Source organism: Alexandromys fortis, unplaced genomic scaffold, assembly GCF_014885135.2.
Source record: "Alexandromys fortis isolate MF-2015 unplaced genomic scaffold, M_Fortis_MF-2015_v1.1 scaffold_61, whole genome shotgun sequence".
NCBI classification, from domain to species: Eukaryota; Metazoa; Chordata; class Mammalia; order Rodentia; family Cricetidae; genus Alexandromys; species Alexandromys fortis.
Window position 1 is genome coordinate 7,055,751 of NW_026067962.1, and position 21,796 is coordinate 7,077,546.

Sequence of the window (21,796 nt, forward strand, 5' to 3'; positions counted from 1 at the left end):
GAAGAAAGAGAGGGAGGGAGGGAGGGAGGGAGGGAGGGAGGGAGGGAGGGAGGGAGGAAGAAAAAAAAAGCACCCAGCCGGATTCCAAGCCTTGGCAGTTTTGGAAAAGACACCACCTCCTCTTTCAAAGGGTCCAAATCAGCACCTCCTTATAACTGGCACCTGACCTCAGTTAGGGTCTCAGAACACGCAGCCATGTTAGCAGCCAGGATAAAACGATGTGCAGGCAATGGAAGTTGTATGTAACATGCCCGCCAGTGATTAGCTCTCTAAGTGACTTAATCATAAGAGTGACAGTCCCTGGATTTCACTGAAGACATATCACACTCATTCGCTTTCTCAGTGAGTCATGCTGATGTTTCAAACAACACCTCCTCCCCACTGCACATCCATGAAAGCTGAGAGCCGGTCAAAACCAGCTGCAAACCTACATAGGGCTGTAGAGTGGGGTTCTATCACTGTTAGGTATTCTGTACAAGAAAAAAATTAAAATATAAAAATTCATTTAACTCTACTTATTAATAGCCAATATGGATGGCCTACATAGTATATAAAAGAACATTATAGGCTTTACGTGTAAAAACACATCGTTTAATTGTGGAAATAATTCCACTGGGTGAGAATATGATTATTTCTCTTTGTAGACAGGAAACTGAAACATGGAAAGGTTAATTTTTTTCTGGGTCTCAGCAAACACCCAGTGAAGAAGCACAGAACTCCACCAGACTCCACCATAAACTCTTGGCATCACAAGCCAGTCTGGTGTACAGCGGTTTTGTATGCAAACCGCAATCTCTGACCTCAAGAATCCCATAACCTAGAACAGAACCCACGACGGCACCCAAAGTGTACATTAACTATTGCATGACAAATACCTTTAAATTATTCATATCAGCAACTAAGGCAGGAGAGGGTGTGACAACTGCAGCTTCAGGACAGGAAGGATAAAGCCCCTGATGTCTCCAGACATTAGGCTAACAGATCTGGCAAAGAAGATGTAGAGGGGATAAAGGAATAGCAACCCCTTTCCTCCGCTGCCAGGTACTTCCGGAGGCTGGTGGGGAGCCTGAGCCATGCCCAGCCTAGCAGGGATATATCCTGATGACTAATCAGGAATAATTCACTGGCTTCAAGGCTACAGGGCAGAAACACTGAAGGAAAGACATGAAGGGAATGAAAGAGGTGGATGGAGAAAGAATCTAGGCCACAGGAATAAAGTCAATTCAAGCAAACACAGTCTACTCCCTATTTGTTTCTCTGAAAAAAATTATAATGTGATTACATCCTTTCCCTCTTCCATTTTCTCCCTCCGACTCCTCCCCCAAACTAGTATTTCATGCTTGACATTTGTGTACTACAGGGTAAGTAAAATATATTAAAAGTTTAAATCCACCAGGGAGGCAGAGGCAGGAGAATCTCTGTGGGTTCGAGGCCAGCCTGGTCTACAAAGTTAGTTCCAGAACAGCCTAGGATACACAGAGAACCCTGTTTTGTCAAGAAAAAAAAAAATGAAATCACTCTAGATGATCGTGTTTACCCAAACTGGCCCTAAGTGCAGGACCTTCGATTAAATATTTAGGAAAATGCCCTGATTGCATGATGCTTGACTTTAGAACATTTATTCACGAGCCAGAGGTAGGCCGGCTCCTTCCAGACTATGCACAGGGGCTATCTCTGCACATATAAAACAACCTTACCGCTCCAAAGATCAAGTCCACAAAACAGCAGCGCTGTGAACTAATTATGTGCCGACCGGTGCGACCGTTTTGCTTGCTACTTCAGTCCATTAAACACTCAATAAGCGGGACTGAAAGTGTGTGTTGCTAATCCTCCCTTCATATTAGCATAGATTCCCTATCATTTGACACCGTCAGTCCTCAGAAATCTTGCCCCAAGGTCATGCTTCAACATTTCACTAAGTTCTATTAAACTAAGGATGTCGCTCTACACAGCCCAGCTGAGTGGTTAAGGGCCACTTACAGCTAAGAGGCCTTGGGCTAGTTGAAAATATGCAAAACCCAGTTTGCTCATCTGTAAAGCAAAAATCATTCTAATGCCGCTCTCAGAAGAGCTCTCATCAGGACCAAATAGATGCTAACAAGGCCAGGGTCTATGGGGTATTTCTGTATCTACAGTCTGTTCAGTTGTGCTGTGAACCTAAAACTGGTCTACAGAAACAAAACCAAAGACCAAAACGCCTCTTCCCCACGCCAAAGCAAAAGCAGAGCCTCACATTCATAGCCCACAACCCGGCTAAGGCACCTCTTCCACACACGTCTCAGGTAACTTCCCAGAATACAAGGCTCTACTTCCACCTCCACCTACAAGGCCAGTCTGCAAACTTTGTTCCCATTGCTGATGGCCCTTGGGCTATTCCTCTAGTGTTTCCATCATGATTATGAAAACCAAGCCCGTCTATTCAGAATCTAGACGAAATGATTTCCCTTCCAGGAAGGGCGTCCCAGCGCCCCGGGACAGATGTGGTCTCTGCTAGTGCGCACAGCATTCCATGCTCTGGTGTGACACTGTTTGTCCTAACATGCGAGCGGAGCAGAACAGTTTGGTGATTGTCTTAGCAATTAATGAATATTCTAATCATCCTGGTATTTGCCTGCATGTGGCCTTCAGCACGGGTGTGTTCACATCGAACATCCCAGAAGACTGGGCTTTTACAGTGACCCCAAATATCAGTGGTGATAAAAACCTCCAAACATGTCGTTGGTTTTCCCTGTGTGCTTATTAAAAATTATTTCATAGTTAAGACACATGAGGATTCTTTTTCTAATCATGTTTACTTTCCCGGTTAGTAAAAGAATCGGGATAGTTTTCACTAAAATATAAGTCAGCCAGCTCTTGGTTTGAGTTCTTGAATAAAAGATTAAAAAAAAAACTTAGCATTTACTCACAGAAATACACTTTCCAAGAGAATCTGCACTCTAGCTAAAGGATGTCTGGAGAAAAAGTTCAAATTTCTCGAAAGAACAACTCTCCATAACTTCAGAACTTCCATTTCTGAGCATATGGCTCTCCCCCACCCATCTGATACCTTAGGGATGCTGTGGCCCTTAGGAGGCCCAGGAGGGTGTGTAATCCAACATGACAGCTGAAGGCAGGAAGATTGACAGGGCCTCCGCCCGGGCATCAGTAAGGGAGAACTGTGCCTCTGGAATTCAGAGTTATCCATTTCTCTTTCGAGTTCCCCCAAAAGCTACCCGTACTGTCCCGGAAAAGGCGGCATCACCCCCAAGGAGGCTGCGCTCAGAGACCAGCTGGACCCACCCAAACAAGCAGCTTCGTGTCTGCTGAACTTCTCTGCCGCAGACAAGACGGCCAGTGTTTCTGCACTTCAGGCCCCTCAATTCTCTGCAACCCCGCACAAGCCCCGGCCGGCTTTGTGGCCAGCTCCTCTTTCCGCTGTACAGTTCAGCTGTGGGTCTGTTCATCTCCCTCCACGGTCTTTCTTCTCTCCCTGACACATGCGTACTCCAGGCTGCGCTGGAGTGCTGAGTAAGCTGGAACAATAGGAGGCTTTGAACAGGGCTCAGGCCAGGCCCCAGTCAATATTTACTTGAGTGTGAAGCCACTGTTCTAAAGCTCCTTCCAAGCAGAACTCAACAGTGGGGAGTCCCTAGAGGTTTCGAGATTTTTATTTTCACAAGAGGCAAGAGAGGGGTAGAGATGAGTAAATAGATTACTGTCCAAGCCACTTTTCTCAGAAAATAAGGGAGGATTTTCTACACAACAGGTTAGACTATCAATACTAATTAGCAATTTATAACAAGAAAAAAACCAATCGTCTTCCAAACACTGATTACTGCCGTCTGAAAACTCCAAATCAGGCTGCACTGCAAATCCACTTAATGCGACCCCTGTATATCTATCTCTGATCCTAGAAACCTGGAGCTTGCCAGTGCTTGCCCCTGCTGCCCAGAATGGCACTGCAGGACCCCGGGGCCATTAATCTACCCTCCGTAACTTGCTTTTGATCCAGCTGTCAATTCCAGTGTGTCCTAAAGCGAAGTCGTGATTACCACACCCCATGGATGAAGAGGATGCCCTGGGACATGACTGTGCCGTCTGTCTTGGCAGCAGATTGAGCAGGTTGATCGGGATGCTAACGGGAGGAGCTGGAGTGTCGTGCGTATGCTCCCTTTCCACAGGTGGAGGGGGCTTGCTGAGGCACAGCACACAGGACCCTAGTGTCGCCAACGGCGTTGAGACAATGTGAGGAGGCTCTACTTCGTAAAAGCGAAACTATTTAACTGAAAACACGGTCAGTTGCTCAGCTGATTTAATGCTTTTTAAATTTTGAAACAGAGTCAATTCTCACAGCATTAACCCATAAGAGGTTGGGAAATCTTACTAAAAACTATGGGATTATTACAGATTTTGATTACATATCTAAACAATTTCAGAGTTGTCTGCTCTAGCTGATTGCAATGCTTACTATTCTATCCAAATCAGTAAGCAAACTGTGTTATTTTTATAACCTAGTCACAATTCCTGCCCTTAGTTCATAGTTCATAAAACTTCTAGAAAGACAGAGACGGAGCCAAACAGTTCAATGATAAAAACAAGAGGACCTGCAACTGGCCAGCGTTATCATTTATGACTTTTTTTTTTTTTTTATTAAAGGGGCAAGTCATCATCTTCCAAATGCTAAGCATGTAGATACTGTGACACAATTTAGCTTTGGCAAATACAAAGCAAGTCATTCAAACCATTCTTCCCTCCAAAATGTATGAACAGAGCAAGCAACAGAATTGCCTATCCTGTTACAATTCACTCAAGGCATGAGCTGCCCTGGCTCCAGTCTTTACACCACTTCCTGTATTAGTAAAAGGCAAACAATTAAAATGTAATTCAACCCAATTGTTTCAACATGGAAAGCAACTGTTACACACTCGATTGAATCGACAACACACTCTCAGGGAAAGAAACTGCTGAGGAGGCCTGGTTCAAGTACTTTTCTGGCTGGTACTTTATAAAACTGATACGCAAGAATTTAAGAATTTATTGTTTAGTAACCCAATGCCTGTCAATCAGTCAAACTTCTTTACTATTCTTTTACAAAGAGCATAAGCTTGGGGGGGGGCGGTGTGGAGGGGTAGAGAGATGGCTCAGCAGATAAGAGGAATAGCTTCCTGTCACGGGGTCCAGGCTCCAGTTCCCAGCATCTACCTTAGACAGCTAAAAACCACCTGTAGCCTCCAGCTTCAGCGGCTCTGACACCCTCTTCTGGCCTTTGCGGGGATTCACACTTACGTGTGCATATAAACACACAGACATGCACACACGCATGAATAAAAATAAATAAATCTTTAAGGGGTGGGGGGGAGAAGCTTCGGATGGAGGCCGCTGCAGCCACGCCACGAAATAAGGAAAATTACACAAAACTGAAAGTTGTGGAAAGTCAGTTTTCATGGCAAACTTTAACTTCCAGTTTAAAAAGCTAAAGCTTTGGTATGTGATGCTAAAAGAGCAAATATAAGTAAGCCCAATGGTCCCCTGGACACACAATTTTAAATATTAAAGCGCTGTGCTTCTAAGGGAAATCTGCTCTGCCATGTTAGCATGGCTCACTCACACGACCTCAGTGCTCCCAATGAAGAGCTCAACCGGCCTATTAGTGCTGGCAGCACTAAGTGTCTGGGTGTTGCACATATGAATTACTGGTCATTTCCCTTCTGTAGCATGTTTCTCTCTTGGGGGGGGGGATATAATTAAGAGTAAAAGGATGTTCTCAAATAATGACGTAAGGACATGAATGCTATTTCAGAACAAATGGTGAGCTCATTTGCTATTCACCTAACTATAAACATACAAAGTAAAATCTGCTTCGAATAATTCCCAGACAGCTCTCCAAGGAAGCCGTCCTTTGGCAGTGATGTAACTCGGGTTTCACTAAAAGAAGTATGTGCTCCTTGACAAATTCAGCTGGATGCTATGATCCGTCTGCTATTGCTCCTCCCATTAATGTCTGCATAATTAATACGGAGTAAGCTCTAAGGCCATCAGGAGCAAGACTTCTGAAGCAGACAGGCATCAGGAGACTCACTGCCAGAGCCCAGAGCGGTGGGGCATAGATTCAGAAAACTCCAAGATCTCAGGCCCAGCCTGGTTGCCTGCAAGAACAGCCTTAGACAGAAATTGATTTGTTTCAGCAAGCTCCTCATTGGAAATACAAGCATTCTCCAGGAGGGTGTCGGTATTCATTAATTTCTCCTTTGAGAAAGAGATATCTCATTACACCTATGAAGACCAAAGCAGAGAACACAATATAGACAAACAAACCAAGAGAAAAACAGGACATCAAAATAAATGACCAAATTGAAAAGAGAGATCCAGAACTCATCTCCGAGAAAGGTCTGGCAGACAGGCCCTAAGTACCACTTTCCCCACATTTCTCCTTGAGTGGGAATCAAACGATAAATTGTAATGAGACCCTCTTCAAAACAAAAACTAGATAAAACAAAGAAAAAAAAAACAATGCAAGTGCAAAATTCATAGCTCCCAGATACAACAGCACACACTGATAAATTCGTCTTTTAAAACGTTAACTCTCCCAAGATGCTCTGAAAGGAAGATTTTATTTCTGAGAACCGAGTTTCTCCTTTGCAGTTTTTTGTTCTATAGTGCTTGCCTGCGTTGAGACAGAGTGGTGCTACAGAGCACAGGCTGGCTTTCAACTCACCACTTCTGCCTCAGCCTCCCAAGTGCTGGGTCGACAGGCCTGAGGCACCCTCCCCACTTGAAGAACATTTTCATCTGAAATCTATAAGGACATGTTGGGTTTTATAGAGTGCGAGTCACCTGTATGACGTAAACGTGCCCCCTTGAACTCCGACCCTTCCGGTCCCTGGCCCGGGAAGCAGGTGTCTGAGTGAGTGTATAAACCAGGCTAAGTGCTAAAAAGAGGAACGCAGGTTCAGGGAGACTGGGCCCCTGCTCGGTTAAGGTCATGTAGGCTGTGCACTAGTGCTGATGTCCTCTATCCACCTTACAAACAGTTCTACAGCAATTTGAGGGGCTCCTATATACGTTTCCTTTTAAATTTTCACAGAAGGGAGACCTTATTTTTATTGCACTTATTTATTTATTGAGATGGTGAAAAACCGAGGTTCATACGTGACACTAATGAAGGGAACTTCTAATTCAACCAGCAATAAAATTTAACTAGATCTAAAATTTAACAAAAAAAAGCTAAAAGATGATTGGCAAATTCAGTTTGATATGATTTTGGTTTTCTTTCTTATTTATTTGATGTGTGAGAGTTGTTTCCTGCATGTAGTATGTGAACCACGTGAGTGCTTGGCACCCACAGAGGTCAGAAGAGGGCATCAGATCTCTGGACCTAGACTTATGGACGGCTGTGAGCTGCCATGTGAGTGCTGGGAACTGAACCGGGTCCACTGTAAGAGTAGCAAATGCTCTTAATCACTGAGCCATCTCTCCAGCCCCTCACTATGTTTTTAAATATCTTGTGCGCTAAGCCTTGTGCCTCCATAATGCTAAAAAGTTTTACCCTAAACATTTGTGATAACAAAACTCAAATTTAAAAAACAGATGAATTTAATGCTTTTCCCCCTTAATGTTACCAAACAATTGACATATATATGTATGTATGTATATATATATATATATATTTGCCTAAAAACTCAATTACAATCTATTGATTTGACAAAAAAGTACCTTTAATAGCCGTAAGATACATTTCTCAATATTCACTATATTTATCTACTGTTTTGTAAAAATGGGGGCGCAAAGTCAGGTCTTGGTGACGCACGCCTTTAATCCCAGCCCTCGGAAGGCAGGGGAGGATGGATCTCTGTGAATTTGAGGCCAGCCTGGTCTACAGAGCAAGTCTGAGGATAGGCAGGGGTGTTAAGTAGAGAAACCCTGCCCCCAAATATTTAAAAAGAAAAAATGTACAGGGAGGGATGACAAAACACTAGTTAGAATTACTGACCATCGTCTACTTTACTCTAAGCCCGCCCTTGACCAGACGTCGTAGGTCCATGATCCTATGTTGAATGAAGACATTCCCTTGGAGATATTCAAATGAGTTCACTTTAATCAGTCAATACAGCCGATTCCTAAATTTAAGTCTTCTAAGTACATAGCACGCTTCCCTTCTAAGAGCCACTTCAGCTCACACGCATTCGCTGAAGCGCCTGAAAAATTCTTTAATCTAGGAGAATTGTAAACTGTAGAAACAGGGAGAGGGCCCCTCAACGTTCCGATTGAGAAGCATCCTCCCTTTATGCCAGGGGAAGCACACACCCACGCGTACAAATGAACAAACAACCCTATACTGAATTACTATTCTTAATAATGTTCATTGTTCTTACCAACTGCTGCCCAGAATTTTAATTAAATTCATTATATCAAGAATTTAACAAGGGGGATGTTTGCTTGTGCTTTATAATTAACCACAAAAAGTGTTGGCAAACACTGTTGTAAAGTAAGAGCAAGCCAGGAGATGCGCTCCTTTATCCCAGCACTCGGGAGGCAGAGGCAGGCTGGTCTCTGTGAGTTCAAGGCCACCCTGGTCTACACAGCGAATTGTAGGCTAGGCAGAGCTGCAAAGCAAGACTGTCTCTACAACAACAACAACAATAAAAATAGTTATTATAATTACAATAATTTTAAAAAAATAAAGGCATAGCTAAGTAGAATGCTCACCATCGTCTTGGTTTCCCTTCGTAAGGACCTGAGAGAGACAGCAGATTTTATCTTTCTTTCTACATCAGCATCAAGTCTACTGAATGATGCTTTCAGAGATGTAGGTTTCACTTAGGTCGGTGGTACTGGATCCACCGCAAGAGAATAAGGACAGAAACGATAAACAAAAGAAGGCAGAATGTCCAAAGTCTAGCCAGCCCTGTGGCTACCTGTTGATGAAATCATCACACACTCTTGGCGACAGAAGAAACTGAGGCCTTCACTGTGACAGGACACAGAAACCTATCTATAGACGCTTAGGAACAGCTTCACGCTAAGGACACTGGCATCATAGAAATTTAGAGCAGGAAGGATCTTCCCCCAGTAGGTAAAGCTCTGCCGAAGTGTAGGTTCCTGAAAGCCACACACAGGACACTCAGCCAGTGGGAAAAGAAAAACTGTCACTATGCATCTTCTGTGTAAATATAAAATAAACATTCTGGGCTCATTTGACCGCATGGAGGTAAATTAGAAAGTGTTAAAAGTCTGGTTTTGAGGTGTCATCCCGGAACTTCAATTTACAGTGCCTTCGGGGAAGGTTTGCATGTAAATTCCCTAAAAATTCATAGCAAGGTTCTCTTCAAACTTCTTGGGCCAAGACAACATTTCCACTGCAGTAGGATTTGTCTCCAGAGCGGACTTACAACCAAATCCCCAGCCTTCACCTTGTTAATGGTACATTTTCAATGAACCATAAACCTCAACGTACGATTTTATTTTATATGTCTGCAATTTGGCGGAAACAGCTAGAAATGAAGACTGCTGGGCCTTTCAGGCCTTTTAAATGGCGAATGATTTCACTCATGCAAATAGGAAGCCATTTTAGAAACCACAGAGACGGTTTCATAGGAGGCCCAGGCAATCACCACCCGGAGTCCTTAGCCAGAGAGAATCAACCTCTCCCACTGAATATTCAGGGGACACCCAAGCTCAAATTAGTTCCCAGTCAAAGGTCTCAGAATCACTGGACATGACACTCTCCCCTGGTACCTTGTCAGAAATGTGAGAGACTGGGTCTCTACCTAGGTCTACTAAATTAAAATCTACCTTTCAGCAAGATTCCCCAAGGCCTTTAAGTGCACCCTAAGGGTAAGATAAAGGGCCCTAGAAAGCACTGAATATATGTTTCCTGGTGGCTGGCATGTTGTCTACAATACTCTATTGCCAGCTCTAAGAACCAAAACTGGTCCACAGGAGACACTTTACAGGCTCCTACCAAGTGAAATGAGGTGAAGATTTCTTCTTTTTTCTTCTTATTTTCTACTCTGTCCTGTCATTTAGAGCCACAAAATTCTTAACTCTGAACTAAACTCTTGAATTCCTTATGGGCACAGACACCGCCTGCCTTCTCTCTGAGTCTTCGTTATGCCTCTCGGTGTTGTACACATGGTCTCACTCAATAAATATTTTATCAATCATAACTTCTAAGTATCTAACACATGAATATATTATTACTGATAGAATATATTATTACTAATACCTACAACATTCCTTTAATGTGAACTCAATTTTTGAGATATGTTTGAATCAATACAAAATTCCTGAATTCCCCCATTTGGATCTGGTATGAGACACAAGAAATGCATTCTCTTCAAACAGAGAGAATTCACCCAAAGAATGAAAAGTGTTCGTGTAAAGCATTTCTAGAAGACAAGTGACTCTGGGCAGGATCCTCCACACAAGCTGAGTGTGAAGTGACCGCAACCCAGAACCGGTTCCGAAACACCCTGCTACTTAATAACTCAAAGGCTCATGAGCAAACATACCGAAGCTGTTGATGGTTGAAAGAAAAAAAGCACTATTTCTTGCTTTGCTTCCTTTCTTAAATACATCAAAACTGTGACCAGGACAGTGACACAGCAGCAAAGAACTCTGCAGAATAAACTGACTGTCCTGAAAGCGCCACAAACATTTAGGTAAGGAACTGTCAATTTTCGAGAAATAATTGTAAGGAAGAATCAGATAATTAACAACATGTGTGCACTGATTACAAGACCATGCCCAAATAATATCTAAATTAATGAGATACTCAGAGGCATAAATTGACTGATCCCATCTACATTATGAAGAAGAGGCACTAAAGTGTGGGGGCTCCCCATCAAAGAACTGTTGTTCTTAAACCTAAGTAGCTGAGCCGAATAGCTCTATGTACATTTTGTTGCCAATGGTTCATTTAGATTCAGAAAACATATAGATTAAAAATGAACTAGAAGGTATGTCTGACCCTATGTGTATACATATGAACTACTCACACACACCCACACACATACACACACACACACACACACCATGTTGTTGTCTTCCCAAGAGGACAGTCAACACTGGTGATAGCTGAGTGTGTAATTAGTTCTCATTGTTCCCCTGACAGCTATAGTTCAACACAAGACCTTTTCCTTGTGTTGTAATGCTATGGAAAAAATACATTAATAACAGGCATTTAATTGTGGGCCCAGCAACCATAGAGGAAACATGGCCAGAAAAAAAGTAAAGTCTGCCTACAAACACATTTTAACTTGTGGGGGAAGGGAGTTTCTTTCCCCAATTAGAAGAATCTCCAAATATTGATGACGGGCACAAAATGAGGGTGAAAGCTTCAAAATAACACCTAAGTCTCTGGACAATCAAACATGTATAAGTGTTACACCAGAACTAAAACCAAGAATAGTATAATGCTTATATTAAAATATTAATAAGAATAAAGGCATTGCTTATTAATAAGGGAAATACTCTTTAGAATAGCTTTATGTTTTCGATAACAGCTGGGAAGAATACAGAGATTCAGTATTAAGTTATGGTTTTTGTCTCGTTTTTCACAGAATTAAAAAAATATATATATATTTGCATCTTCTATCTGGGTGCTACATTTCCTAAGGCTTACTTCAATTTCTTTTATCCAGTATTTAAAAGGAAGCGTCCCCAAGTTGCTGCCAGGGTGGACATGAGATCTGCCACCGAGGTCCTTTCCCTTCTGATTAATTAGTAGCTGGGAGACACGTTTTGGCAGCTTTCATTTCCCTATTATTTTCCCTCGTTTGACACAAAACCCTGTCAGAAGCACGACTATTTGAACTGCACCCCTCTTTAGTGCTGGGTCACTAAATGCTAATAAATGGAGCCCCTGCCAAAAAAACTACAGAAATAGGCATAAAAGTTTATTGAGGCAGTAACAGTAAACAAATATATGAAGAAAACACAGAATGCCACAGTATCTAAAACAGTAATGGTCTGCCTGAACCCAAAGGTTACTGGCAAGATTGCAGACCTGGAACGAAAAGAAAAGGCCTTTAACAAAGCCGTTTCTTTCAGCTATCTTTAAAAAAAAAAAAAAAAAAAAAAAAAAAAAAAAAAAGGTATTTGCTAAATAAAGCAGGCAAGTGCTTTGTCCCAGCAGAAAGGTACCTCTGAGCCTCCCTCATCCTGCATCATTCCAACTGGAGGAGTGGAGGAGTAAACTTATCTGGAAGCAAAGCTTTATAGCAACCGCACTGACGGAGACCACATCCAGAAGACAGCAGAGCTCTGAGCCCTAGAAGCGTTTCTCCTAAAGGGTGCGGGCGAGGCTCTTCCGAAGCTGGGAAGCCTGGTGAAGCCCTGCAAGGCTGCAAAGAACCACAGCATGGGCTGCAGGGGCTCCATCTCAAAGTGTCAGTCACTTCAAACCGGTCCCCTGCTACGATGGTGGCTCAGGACACTTATGTGCCAGGGCAGTGGCCATGCTGTGCGAGTCAGAGGTCACTGCTTCCACATTCCCACATCTGTCCGAATCTTCTTGCACTGAAACAATAGAAGGGGGCCGGGGTCCATTTGCTCACACTTTGTTTAACCTAATTGTTAAATACAAAAGACCATTTCCCCATAGTGAGAGTTGCCTTAACCTTTCTTTCCAGTCTCACTTGTCTCCATTAAATTAAACACTATAAAAACATTATTCAGTAGGTTAAGTCTCCTATATATTAAGCTCCAAAAAAAAAAAAAAAGCAGCAAAACAGTCATCCCACTGACATCTCAGAAACATCATCTATCATGTCTTTCCCCCATCATCAAAACCTGGGTAACAATTTGTACTACAATTAATGACTTCACTAAAACCATAACTTAATTTTACTCAAACCACAAGACCACATTTCCTACAAGGAAAACGCTTTCATCGTGCGTGTTCTCATAGTAAGAGGCAAGAGCTAATTGTTAATTACAGCTTTTAACCTATATAAATAAGTCACTAGTAAAACTTAAAATGGAAACTCTGACAGCTCGGAAATAGCATTAAAAAACAAAGGTATTTGTTAGTTCATTTAAAGCTAAAAGGTCACTTTGAACGCTCAGCTATTTTAATCTTCTCCACCAGCCTGTCAAAGGAAAGGAGATGATGGACCAGAGAGAAGCTTTCTGGTAAAAAAAAAAAAAAAAAAAAAAAAAAAAAAAAACTCTGCCAACTCAGATCTTGACTTTAACCGTAAGATGTCTATCTGTTCTTTAAGCATGAGGCTTACTTGCGCTCTTCACCCTGCGTCTAGAAGAACCACGCAAGCGCCTCTTCTACTGAACTCTAGTGATCTGAAGCAGACCGAGGGCCCAGTTTAAAGGAGACAGACGGAGATGGGCTACTTTAGAAATTAATCTTCAGGAAGCCTTGCTTTTACCAAAATACAAGATAATGATGTTCCCAGACATCATCAAACAGATGCAGCAGTAAGAAGTGTAGGGTAAACTTTTGGTAAAGTTTACTAGGCCACATGTTCTTCCAACTGTACCCAGAAATACAGAACGTGGTAGAAAGCAGAACAGACTCAGCCCATATGATCTCACAAGTTTCAGTAACAAATGTGCTTGCCTCTAAAATAATTCTCTTTTAATACCCTCAAAAGAGTGTGTATTAAGAGAGAGAGAGAGAGAGAGAGAGAGAGAGAGAGAGAGAGAGAGAGAGAGACTCTGTATTTCATGGGCACCTGGGCTCTGACATCACCTAATGCTTCTTAAAGCATACAAATGCTTTAATTTAGGAAGCATCCTCATTTCTACCCCTGCCTCTTACTGCATAAAGATACCTGGTAATGATCATCAATTATATGTGTTCCTGCTGGGGAGGGGGGGCCACTGATGTCAGACAATAGGAAGAACTACTTAATTGGGTCAGCAAAAAGAAATCAGTAGAGAGGGTGGGGGTGCCGACATATTGCCTTGAAATTAGCAGTGAATCGTAAGCTTCGAGAGAAAAGCACTTATGGAAATATGGTATAGCCTAGCATTTAACATTAAAATAGGACACACCTCGGCTAAGCACATCAACACTACTTAAAACACCCTTTTGTCAACTCAACACAGGAAGACAGCATTTTCGTGACTTTGTAAATGAAGCTAGTGCTTTAACACAGAGTCCCACCAAAATGCTTACTTGGTGGTTTAGCCCGCTTCTGCATCCATATTCATTTCCAGACGATCTTCATGAGAAAAATGAAATCGGACTTAAAACAAGATGGCTGCTTTGAGAGGAGGTTAGAAAGGAAAAATGCTGGAAGCCAAACCCAGCTTGTCTAAACGCAGAAACAGGACTTTAGTCTTATTCTAATTTCTGTGTGTTCATCAACACTTCTACCTGGGAACACACTGGTTCCACTGTACAGATCTCTGAAGGTATTAATAACAAAGCCAGTTCTCAAAATGGTCCAATCTTTGTGTGCACACACAGCACGGCTGTCTAAGGTCTACACGCATGTGCGTGGCGATCCTGGGGCATCACAGATGGGTAAGTTCTCACTTCTGTTTCACACCAAATCATGATCCCCAGTCATGAAAATCAGGCCATTGGCTAAACCACAATAGGAATAATATCAACTCGCATCTCTTAAGAATCCTATATAAAAACACACAAGCGGTTCAACTGCATTTGTCCTCGTAGAGTTAAAGCATAGGAAACCAACTGTTCAGAATCTCTCCTAGAAATGCATTCGCCGACCTTCCCTGAAGTAAGGGCAGACTAATTTGATGACTTCCATATAAAAATTAAAAATATTTCCCTCCATCTTGAAATAACTTTTAAGTAGATTTTTTTAAAAAAAAAATCCTATAAACCTATTTTTATTCCTCCCTTGGGTGGAAAATAAGACCTGACAGTAACATTTTCTTCAACCTGTCAACTGTCAGTTGCGTGAAGGATGTTTCTAAAGATGACAAAGGGTTAGTTTTCCTTATTGAAAATGATAGAATTCACCTGAATGAAGGCTGAGTGAGCCCTTGCGAGTGTGGCTGCGGTCGCTCAGCAGCTAGGTAACTTCAGGAGGAGTTTTCAATATCTTAGAGTAATGTTTGTTGAAACATACGGTTCACTGTTAGAAAACTAGATTCAGAAAGTTCAAAAATCAGGAGTCTGTATTCATGGAAATCATCTATGGGCAAATGCTACATGGATTTCAGAAGCTCAGCAATACTCCTTTAGGGAATGCAGTAAGGACTACGGACCATCAAGAAGACCAAAAATACATGGATTTCTCTTCACCAAGAAGTATGTATAGTCATTTTTGCACAGAGAGTTTACGTTACTAATGTTTACTTTTAAACCAAGTGGTTCAGTGTCATGGTGCCGACTTGCTCGTGACTGACTACATTTTGAAAACATAAAAATGCAAACAAATTTAAGAGGGGGAAAAAGCGGACTTCCTAGTGGTGAGTAATCTCCTATTCAGAAACACTGGAAGTTCACATTAATCACAAGAAACTTTTCTACAAAACATCTCAGGACATGGGTTGAAAAGCAGACCAACATATAAATGGAAGAGTATAAATCAGCCCCTTCAAAGAGACAGTAATTTATTGACGCTTGGCCGAGACCACTATGGTAAGACAAATTATTAAAAGTGAGCATTAATAACTCATTCCTCATACTCCCCTTTGAAGTTTTTATGCCTAAATATGAAGGTGTTATTTGTCACAACTGATCAAAACACAAATTTTCCCCTCTGTGTAGAACACTCGTCTGAGTGAGTTGTCCCGGGCAAGGGGCAAGGACTGCCTTCCTCAGTGTGCTTAGGGGAACACAGGCTTCCTTTTCACTATGGACATTGTAGTTATGCTGATATTTTAATAGTTTATATACTACTTGTGAAAAGAAAATCAATACCATGGACTGACCCAACACAGAATGGCTCATTACTGATCAGACCATACCTTTTAAAACCCTTCTAACGAAGGAGCTTTTTCAAAGCAGTCAGAAAAGGAATGGAGTCTTTTTCAAAGATTAAGCAAATGACTTACTTTGAAAAAATAGACTATACAATGCACCAGATACTACTATATACACAAAATTGTTTTTTAAAACATATTCTTACGTTTTGTTCCTCTCTCCCTCCAAACCTCCCCCCCCCCCTCTCTCTCTCTCTCTCTCGGATAAATTATTTTGGCATCTTCTTTTCCTACGCTAGCAAAGCCCAGGACTCCTGAAGGACTAATTGTACACATTCACTTTCTTGGCCCAGCGTGAGGCTGGTAGGATGCTCCTCTCATAGCAACAGGAGAGAAGGGAAGTACCATCTTTATCTGTCCCTGTCCAACAGGAAGCCAGGTCAGTGGGGAGAAGGCCATGAAACGCCTGTTCAGAGAGGCACTTTGCAAGATTAAACAGCAGAAAACTCAGGAAGCGAATCTGCCCCCAAAAGCTAAGTGTTCCATCTAAACCTGCCCCTACTGCCCCTATTGTCACAGGCAGAGAGCTCCAGCGCTATTGTGTATCAGGCACAGAATAAACCTGGCTAATACCTCTCAAGTCACACCACGGAAGAAGGGAACTCCTAACAGCTGGCTCTGAGAGCGTGGACTACTCAGTTTCTTGATACTGGTCTCATACTGAAAAGGCTGAATGAGCCCGGACAGCAGCCTCACACAGCACTGGTGTGTCAGTCACCTTAGAAGCAGGCAGGATATGCTTTCTGCTAGCTTGCTATAACTTAAAATAATGCACATCATGGCTGGGGAATAATAAACTCAGCAGCTAATCTCGCTCTGTTAAACTCCAGGAAAGGCAGGCCAAAAACCAAGACGAGGACTTCTGCAAATGTCTGTATCTGAAGGAGAGAGGAAGGGAGGGTGGTGTAGACCGCAGATCTATAAATGGACACACATACGGACATGAGTTACCCATCTAATGTAGAGTACTTATGTAACTCTGATATAAATATCAAAACGATAAACTTATCCCAATATAGCTAATAAAAATGATAACATTACATGGCACTGAAACTCAAGAGTTTGATTTCGTATGATACCATTTTTAATGTGTTTTGAACATATAAAGACATCACTTTAAAAATATGAAACTTCAAGAAGTAAAGGAAATCCTTTACAGATTCAATCACAGACCCCACTGGACACAAAGATGACTCTGCCCTCTCCCTTCACTCCTCATGCCCAGATTTAAACGGTGATGATTTCCTTTCCTTGTCAATGAAAAAAGCACAGTGCCAGGGTTCTGGCATCCATGACCAAACTGACGATGGCTCGGATGTTTTTAAAACGAACCACTGAATTTGGAAAGACAAATACCCAAGGGGATATTCTTAGAAAAATATTAGCACTTCGCCCTCCTTGGCTGTGTGCATGGGTCCCTCAGCTTCAGAAACACTCAGGGCTGCTAGCCCACAACTCCGGTCACTTTCAGAACTCCAGATGAAAACACAGCCAAACAACGCAAGTGAGCTACTGCTCGTAGGCGACAAGCTTCTAGTTCCTACAGAAATGAAAGGATGCAAAGGAAAAAGAAAACTAGATTGTGTTTAGTGAAACCTAACACACTTAACAGAAGAGAATAAACTCTTAAAGTAATAATATTCATACCTTAGCAGAAGCAAAACACAGATTGAGAAGAGCTGTATCTGCTATATTTGCAACTGTCTCTCTCTTTTTTTTAACTCCCTTACCTACAATACAGATCAGAAGACATATTTAATGACTCCAGCATCACTTTGGCAAATGGAGAAACTAAAGAGCAACGTTCACTATACACACGGTGTTTAAAAGAATAGTTGTTGCGAGCTTTGAACTGTTTGCAGCAATCTTCAGGTTAATGGACGTGTTCTTAATATGAAGTCGTGTCTATTTGTATAAGCATAGCTACCAAGAGGGGGGGGGGCGATGCAAATAAAGTTTTATTATTGTAAGCGATCTTCAAAAGTTCCTTAAAATCTTTCTGCAGTTTTAAGTCAAAGCAAATAGGTATACTCTCTTTGAGTTAGATTCTCATTGGGCAAATCACTCCCTTACTGTCCAGCTAGAATGCAGTTTCATAGTAAAGAGGATTGTCTACACTCTTAGGTAAAACTCCAGCAAGGCTTCACAACCGAGAAACGTGAAGGATGCAGTTAGGCAAACGTGATATAGTACTTCTATTCAGACTGATATTTATCAGTTGCTATTGCACAGATTTGTGCCAATTTGATGCATAAAATCAATTGGGTTCACTGCCTAATAAATACTGGCAACTAAAAAGTTAGCAACGTTTAAAAGCTGAACATCCATTTCCCAGGAGTGAGGAGCACGGAGAGGATCTCTAGCCGTAGACCTATGCTGACAGGACATGAATTGATATTTTCCTATAACCAACGCCAAGTCAGGGAAGATACTCCATAAGGTAGACAAAATTCTATGTGCCTCAGAAGTTACTTCAAGTAATGCTACAGAGTGAGCTGCCTATGCTTATGGCCAAGATATATTTAATTTTATTTCAACCTAAACAAACACAGCCTCAAGCAGAATCTAACAGAAGTTAAAATATATTTACTTTGTTTACAGAAACTACTCATTCTTATCAGTTTAATGTGCTCACTGAACTTTTAAGTTAAAATAGAATTTAAATTGCAAGTAATACAGTCTACTTATTTTTCCAAAGGCTGAAGTCTGTTTATTGCTTTACTGATCCAGCAAAATCTTGACTCACCTAGAGAAGACCAAAAGTCGGGGCTAACTTACTTTACAAAATCATAATGTATATGAAAAGGAAATATACAACATTCAATTTGTAATACTGAATAAATCCATACAGATTCTATGACATGTTTTCTATCCCTGGGACAAAGAACTGGTTTTTACTTTGAAATTACTTGTTTTTCATTTACCCCCTTGGGTTACAGAAAACTGACTTTTCCTAATGTATAAAAAGTACACTTCGCTCAATAAAGCTGAATTAAAACTACCTACAACTACCTATCTTTAAAGTAAGTTTTAATTTAACAACATACCACAATAAATGCCTCCGTATATCCCTAAGACTATAAAACGTTGGATCTGAGAAAGGTCCCTGACTCTTTTTTGGAATGTCATCAAATTGCTAATAATCAAATAGGGAGACATTTTCCGCAGTGTTCAAATTAGCATGCTAGTTTAAGATCTACTCCTGGTATTTAAAAAAAAAAAAAAGTCTACAGATTCTAACTTAGAGAAGGTTCAAAGCCACCGTGGTATCCTGAGAGAAAGAGTTTTCTTTAGGAAGGCCAGATTTATTTAAAAAAAAATGACCTATGACAAAAATCAATTTGCTAATCTCAAACTAAACAATGGTATCAAAAGACTAAAACTGAGATAAAATGTCCTGCAACTTACTGAGCCTAACTTGACAGGCGTGGGGGTGGCAGATCAGACATTTTGATGCTTCCTTCTGCTAAAACCCAGGGCAAACTGGAATGCCCACCTTTCTAATGAATGAATACCGGGGCAAAAAGATCTCACTGAGTTTTTAAGTGGCAAACAAGAGCCAACTGTCTCAAATTCAAACAACTGACCCTATAGATTAAGCACTTAAGTTTAAAAATACAAGCTGTTGTTCCATACTCGCTTCCCAATAAAGTCCAGAGAGGACTACGCCAAGCAACATAATTAGACCCTAGACTTGCTCTTAACACCATCGTAACTGGAAAGCTTGCTCTATTTGTCTTGTCGGCTTTAATAAAAGGCAGATTCTTCAGCACAGTCGTCTCTTTCTCTTTCCCTAATAGTAGTTAGTGGCGTGTCAAAGAGGAAATAGTTTCCCATTCTAATTCCCACCCCCATAACACCCTTTTGATTAAAAACGCAAACTTTCAGTGATGTCTCCACTTGTGCTAGGCGGGCACTTAGGACTTAAGGCTACCTGGGTGTGACTGGGCTGAAGGAACAGGGCGGGGCGGATTCTTCCTAGGCTGGGCAACCCTTAGAGCGTTCCTGGAGAAATCAGCTCTTCATCCCAGCTGACCCCAGTCAAGCTGGGAATCCTCGCGAATTCACACGGAGGGCAAGCTGGAGGCGCTAGAAAGGGCTGGTGGGAAACTGGGTTGGAGGTGTCCGCCGGCCCCCTAGTCCAGAGCAGTAGATGCGCCACAACCACAGGCTCAGCCCTCGGCCTCCCGCCTCTTTTCTCGCAACTTCCACTTCGGCTCAGAGAAAAACCTATGATCCTAGGTACAAGCGATACTGCTTCCCTCCCAGGACAACACCAGCACCAGCCCACAGCAGGAAGCTGAGCGAAGTGGGCCCAGCGGGCCCGATTGCTGGTCCAGATCCGGGAGAAAGTACGGTCTGGAAATGCTCCGGACCCGAAAGGGTCTGCCTGGTGCTTGAGACGACCCTCCTCCCCTCTCCAGGGTCCAGAAACGCAGGGTGGCTGCGGCTGGCTGGGGCCCAGCACGTGCGCTGGGGCAGTCCCCGGAACCCGCCTCCAGCCTCCCGCGTAGCCCGCGGGCTTCGGGGTCGCGGGCACTCAGTTCCAGGTAACCGCGCGTCCCTCCAGCTGCGCAGCGCCAGGCCCTGGGGCGAAGGCTCCCACCTTCCGGCTCGCCAACTCCAGCAGCTCGCTCAGCACTCGTGACGTAACCCGGCTTTCGATCAAACTTTCTGGCACCTTAAGCCCACCGGGGGAAAGGAGGGTGCCCGAGCTAGGAGAATCCTTTCCACCGCCAAGCGTGCTGGGCCTTAGACCGACTCGGGTTGGGGGGTTCAACGAACAGTTTTCTCTCAGTTAAAAAGAACATTAAAACCTAAAGCTTCCGCTTTCCATCAACACACGACCCCCCCCCCCTTCGCTTCCCCTAACCGTGCGCTCTGGGCGCGCACAGGGGGAAAAGGAGGAATTATGTTTAAATTACAAACAAACACAAGCAAAAAAAAAAAAAAAAAAGCCACTTAGATGTTTAGCTGGTTCCCCGGGCCCAGCAGGCTCCAGGAGCAAACTCTCGCCGATACGCACCCAGAGCTTTTCCCAGACCCATGCCCTAAGCCGGGATCCGGAGGTGCAAGCCAGTCTCCCCGGCTTGCAAGCGAAGTCGCTGGTTCCCGGCTCCCGCCCATTTTCGTCCCTTTCCCCGCACCCCCTCGGAGGCAGCGGCTCCGCACAGCCCAGGAGATTCCAAGCAGCAGCCAGCCGGTCCTGCGGCCGTAGCTTAACAAAGAGCGGCGCGGAGCGAGCGCTTCCCGCCGGCGCCCGGCAGCCAGCAGCCAGCAGCGACAGGCGACGCAGGCAGGCTCCTAGGGCGCGCGCTGCCTGCGGCTGGTGCGCGCCGCTCCCGGCCACCGCTGCTCCCCGCTCCCGGCCCAGGCCCGCGGAGCCGGAGCTCTCGGCGCCCCCACCCCGGCCACCTTACCTGGGGTTGCTGCTGTTCCAGTAGACAGCGTAGCGGTCGGCGACGACTTTGGAACCCGGGTCCTGGCTGAACACACACATCCAGAGCACCAGAAACAGCAGCGTCAACATCTCCACGTGCAACATCACGCCTGGCCAGCGGCGGAGCCCCCGACGCGCCACTCCGGGGAGAGAGCGGGGATCCAGAGGGAGGGAGGAAGAGGGGTAGAAAGAAGAGACCAGACCGGACGCCAAATAAATATGAATAAATAAAATGATGGGGCGAGAGAAGCGCGGCGAGCGCGGGAGGAGGAGGGCGAGAAGAAAAGAAGGCAGTGGGTTGCGGTGGGAGAGGGGGACAAACTCGCACCCCCCCTGAAGGGCTCGGGAGGGGAGAAGAATCACAAGACGGAGAGACGCGTGCGTATGTGCGGTGGCGGCGGCGAGGGCGGGGGAAGGGGTGCAGAGCTGTGTCTCGGGCGGCGGCTGCAGGCCGGT

General features: G+C 43.5%; 1 protein-coding gene across 2 annotated transcripts in view; it reads right to left on the reverse strand.

Moving 5' to 3' along the window:
• The window catches only part of Efna5 (ephrin A5), a 278,621-nt gene extending 257,038 nt beyond the window's left edge, over nt 1-21,583 (reverse strand). For both annotated transcript variants that reach the window (XM_050153492.1, XM_050153491.1), the window contains exon 1: nt 21,321-21,583. In XM_050153492.1, the coding sequence (XP_050009449.1) occupies nt 21,321-21,445 (125 nt within the window). In that variant the 5' untranslated portion in view covers nt 21,446-21,583. The remainder of the gene's footprint in view (nt 1-21,320) is intronic.
• Between the last annotated feature and the right edge of the window lie 213 nt (nt 21,584-21,796).